This window comes from Otolemur garnettii, unplaced genomic scaffold (genome assembly GCF_000181295.1).
Source record: "Otolemur garnettii isolate 467f Iridium unplaced genomic scaffold, OtoGar3 scaffold00263, whole genome shotgun sequence".
NCBI classification, from domain to species: domain Eukaryota; kingdom Metazoa; phylum Chordata; class Mammalia; order Primates; family Galagidae; genus Otolemur; species Otolemur garnettii.
In genome coordinates this window covers 475664-480165 of record NW_003852658.1, presented here as the reverse complement: position 1 = coordinate 480165, position 4502 = coordinate 475664, and the positions used below count along the sequence as shown (strand labels likewise).

The following is a 4502-nucleotide window of genomic DNA, read 5'->3' as shown; positions in this document are numbered from 1 at the left end:
CTGTAGTCCCAGCTACTTGGGAGGCTGAGGCAAGAGAATCGCTTAAGCCCAAGAGTTTGAGGTTGCTGTGAGCTGTGACATGACAGCACTCTACCAAGGTCGACTTAGTGAGACTGTCTCAAAAAAAGAAGTCAGATGAAGAAAATAAAGCTAACTTGTAGCATGTAGGATTCAAGTTAGATATAAGAAGGAACTTGCTAACCACATGACAATTACGTTATAGGTGTTGAACTTATTGGCGCTTTTTATAAGTACTGTCCTGCCTTGGAAAAAGGAGAGTTTTGGAAGTCCCTTCTGAAAGAATTGCAAATGCATAAGAAAACATTTAAAAGTATTAAGACAACTTAAATGAGTGTTACTACTCCCCTTCTTGATTCAAACATTAAGCCAAAAGACTTGCAAGTAAACTCAGAACAGCGAGATAAATGATAGGCCAAAAATTCTAGGAACTGCTGAGTCAGGAGAGTGTTTTTCAAGACATCTGGCCCAAGAAAATCTACTTACAGTACAAGGGGAACTGGCTGACAATTTCTGAACTTTTTTTTTTAAGACGGAGTCTCACTGTGTCACCCTTGGTAGAGTACCGTGGCATCACAGCTCACAGCAAGCTCCAGCTCTTGGGCTTAGGCAATTCTCTTGCCTCAGCCTCCCAAGTAGCTGGGACTACAGGCGCCCGCCACAACGCCTGGCTATTTTTTGTTGCAGTTCGGCCAGCACCGGGTTTGAACCTGCCACCCTCGGTTTATGGGGCCAGCGCCCTACTCAGAGCCACGGGCACTGCCCCCATTATTATTTTCCCTCTAGCAATCCTGTCCCCTTCCTCTCCATCTGTAGCACCCTTTCCATTCCAGCCCCTGACCTTGTCCTGGGTCCCTGTGGCCTATTGTTTAGAACTGTCCCTTCACAGATCAGGTCCAATCTGTTTTCTCCCCACCCTGCAGACTCACACCATTTTCTCACTGCTGGGAGTAGACCATGCTTATGTCACCAGTATTGGCAGACTCATTGGAATTGTCACCCTAAAGGAGGTAAGGTGATAGTGGCCACCAAAGCTACTTCAAGAGAAGACATGGAAGCTCATTGTCCAGCTTCCCTGGGGGAAATGCTGGGGAGGTGTCTGAGCAGGAAGCTGAGTCCAGACATCTGACCCTGTCACCTTTCCAGCTCCGGAAGGCCATTGAGGGCTCTGTCACAGCACAGGGCGTGAAAGTCCGGCCACCTCTCGCCAGCTTCCGAGACAGTGCCACCAGCAGCAGTGACACAGAGACCACAGAGGTGCATGCACTCTGGGGACCCCGCTCCCGCCATGGCCTCCCCCGGGAGGGCAGCCCTTCTGACAGTGATGACAAGTGCCAATGAACCCCTCAATGGGTGACCTAGGATGGTGGCAGCCATGCCTGTCTGTCCAGAGCCTCCAAATCTCATATTCCTTTTGCCTTGGGAAGGCAGGTGGCTGCTGCAGCCAGAGGCTGGAGCCCAGCACCCCCTTCCAGACCTGGGGTGCTAGCTTCTCCCAGTTCATCCTACCTGGAATCTGACCCATTGCCCACCTACAGCAAGTTTTCCAAGGGCAGGAAAATCAGCACTGCTTTGGCAGGATGGGGGTGGGCCCCTGCTTTCCCTTTGAGGGGAAAGGGGTAGAACTAAGATGGATTTATACTGGAACCTCCAATGACCAGATGTATATAGAGATTTACAAAGATTTTTATATTAATTTAATAAAACAAATTCTTAAATAGAACAAAATAAACACCTAATGAGCCACTTATATATACAACACGTGTGCCACTGGCTCTTGTTCTTACCTTGGGCCCTCTTACCTGATGAAGCTTACAAGGCCCCTAATTCTCCAGCCACCCCAACTCTTGACAGCCATAAAAATCTAGAGTCCTTGGAATGCCAGAGACCTCCAATGCTTGGTCATTAACACCCTGGCTGGGGCAGGAGCCCCAAGTACTGTAGCTTTGGCCTTTCATTCAGCCCAGAAAGGCACTACTCTGTTTCCTCCCCAAAGGGAGACACTCCCTTAGGAATGTCACTCATTGGCACGATTGCAGCCCTTGGAAGGCATCAGCTGACAAGTGCCCGCCACCCTGTGGCCCCCTTGTGGCCCTCGCTGGAAGAACATGGAAGTCAGCTCTGTAGCAACCAGAGCCAACCTTCCAACTCCACTCTAAACAGAACTGTCTTAGTGGGTCAGGGTAGCTGTCCAGAACCACTAGGGAGCTGCCCACACATCCTAGGAGGGGCTGGGAAAGGGCCCAGGTCCCACTGGGGGACCATCACAGGAGTGAAGGTACATGCTTTCATTATTCCAAAGCCTCCCAGAGAAGATCCGACTGAAAGAACAGACCAAAAAATCCTCTGTCTTTAGGAAAAAAAAGATTTAGAGACAATGGAGAGGTGAAGCACAGCACGAGCCCAGATGGGCAAGGGGCCCTTGGGGGACAGCTCCATTGTAGGCTCCAGGAGGACAGGAGCCAGCCCCCAGCATGGGAGTGATTCTATCAAGCACTGTATATGGACTCAAAGTAGAGGAGAAAAGCAGAGAACAGAGAGGCATGGGGAGGATGGGGAGGATGGGGAGGATGGGGAGGTGGCCAGGCCCCCTCCCACCGTACCCACACACGGCCCAGTCATAACAACCCTCTCAGGGGTTCACATCATCCAAGGAGGAAATGTGTGTGTGGAGTTTTTGATTTAAGAACATGAACATCACCATCTGCCACAGCTGTAGCCATGCCCCAGGGGCCCCGGGCAACCCCCAGCAAACCCCAGAAGTGGGGGCAGGACATGCGCCCCCAGCCCAGCCCCTGCCTCCTCTCCAAACACTTTCATGCAAAACACACAACGGAGAAGTGAGTGCTCCCAGGAGCCCTTTAGGCAGTGGAGCTCTGCTGGGAGCCTTGAGCCTACACTTGGGCACAGAGGCTCTTGCCCCTAGCAGCGGCCAGGGGACACATGCCACCACTAGGCATGACTTGAGTCACTGTTCCTCTGGCTCTGCCTCATCCTCATCTAAGGACACCACCCCAGAAGAGGCCACATCAGAGGCTTGTCGATGCTGTTCCCAGCTGCCCATTGGTGGTGGGCAGAGTGGCTGGCAGTCCTTATAGGGAGCTGGCTCCTCCTCAGCGGGAGAAAGGCAGGACTCCGTGAGGGGTGAGTTGTAGAGTGAGTCCTGGGCCTCCAATGGGCCCAGGCTGCGGAAGGCACTTTCCCGGCCGGGGGGCAGTTTGGCAAGAAGCAGCTCATCACCCAGCCGGGCTGGAGAGCCCAGCAACCCATCCTCCAGGCTGCACAGACTAGAGCACAGGGTGTCTGGAGACACGGTCTGCGAGCAATCGCTCTCAGGCTCCACGGAGCCCTGGCGCACAGGCCGGGAGAAACGACGGCCAGTGAAGAGGTCCTGGAGGTGGGGCCCCAGGGGCACCTGCCCAGCCACATCTGAAAGAGAGAGAAAAGAAGACCACCTTGCTAGCCCCATTTCAATTGGCCAACCTGGAAGCCACACTCCCCGCCCCGCCCCCCATCCCTGGTATAGCTCTGAGGGTGGTAGAAAAGAGTTAGGCAACCTTAGGCAAGTCGCAACCTTTTTTTTTTGAGACAGTCTCTGTCCCCCAGGGTAGAATGCTGTGGTATCATAGCTCACAGTAACCTCAAACTTCTGGGCTCAGGCAATCCTCTTGTCTCAGTCTCCCGAGGAGATGAAACTACAGGTGCCCACCACAACACCTGGCTAGTTTTTTTTCTTCTTTTTTCTGTTTTTAGTAGAGATAGGGGTACTGGAGCCTCACTCTTGCTCAGGCTGTTCTCTAACTCCTAAACTCAAGTGATCCCTCACCTTGGCCACCCAGTGTGCTAGGATTACAGGCATGAGCCACTGTGCCCAGCCAGTGACAAACTTTTTTTTTTTGAGACAGTCTCATTTTGTCACCCTCGGTAAAGTGCTGTCTCATCATAGCTCACAGCAACCTCCAATTCTTGGGCTCAAATGACTCTCTTGCCTCAGCCTCCCGAGTAGCTGGGACCACAGCTGCCTCTACACCTGGCTATTTTTAGAGATGGGGTCTCACTCTTGCTTAGGCTGGTCTCAAACCTGTGAGCCCAGGGCAATCCACCCTCCTCAGTCTCCCATAGTGCTAGGATTATAGGTGTGAGCTACCAAGCCTGGCCTAGAACACAAACCTTTTTTTTTTTTTTTTTTTGAGACAGTCTCAAGCTGTCACCCTGGGTAGAGTGCCATGGCGTCACAGCACATAGCAACCTCAAACTCCTGGGTGCAAGCAATTCTCTTGCCTCAGCCTCCTAAGTAGCTAGGACTCCAGGCACCCGCAACACCCAGCTTTTTTTTGTTGTAGTTGTCATTGTTGTTTTAGCTGGCCCAGGCCAGGTTTGAACCCACCAGCCTCATATGTGGCCGGCGCCCTACCCACTGAGAAACGGGTACTGCCCCTAGGTTACAAATTTTTTGATTTTTAAAACAAATTTTTTTTTGAGAC

At 52.0% G+C, this 4502-nt stretch overlaps 2 protein-coding genes across 3 annotated transcripts in view; one reads left to right on the top strand and one right to left on the bottom strand.

The window, feature by feature from the left end:
* Positions 1 to 1774, top strand: part of CLCN2 (chloride voltage-gated channel 2) — a 15652-nt gene extending 13878 nt beyond the window's left edge. Inside the window, exons 23-24 of the mRNA XM_003802863.3 lie at positions 942 to 1028; positions 1165 to 1774. Of these exons, the coding sequence (XP_003802911.1) occupies positions 942 to 1028; positions 1165 to 1359 (282 nt within the window). The 3' untranslated portion in view covers positions 1360 to 1774. The remainder of the gene's footprint in view (positions 1 to 941; positions 1029 to 1164) is intronic.
* The window catches only part of FAM131A (family with sequence similarity 131 member A), an 11728-nt gene continuing 8912 nt past the window's right edge, over positions 1687 to 4502 (bottom strand). The window contains exon 7 of one of the 2 annotated variants that reach the window (XM_012813421.2): positions 1687 to 3447. In XM_012813421.2, coding sequence (XP_012668875.1) covers positions 2987 to 3447 — 461 coding nt within the window. In that variant the 3' untranslated portion in view covers positions 1687 to 2986. The remainder of the gene's footprint in view (positions 3448 to 4502) is intronic. The other variant, XM_012813418.2, reaches the window with a different exon arrangement.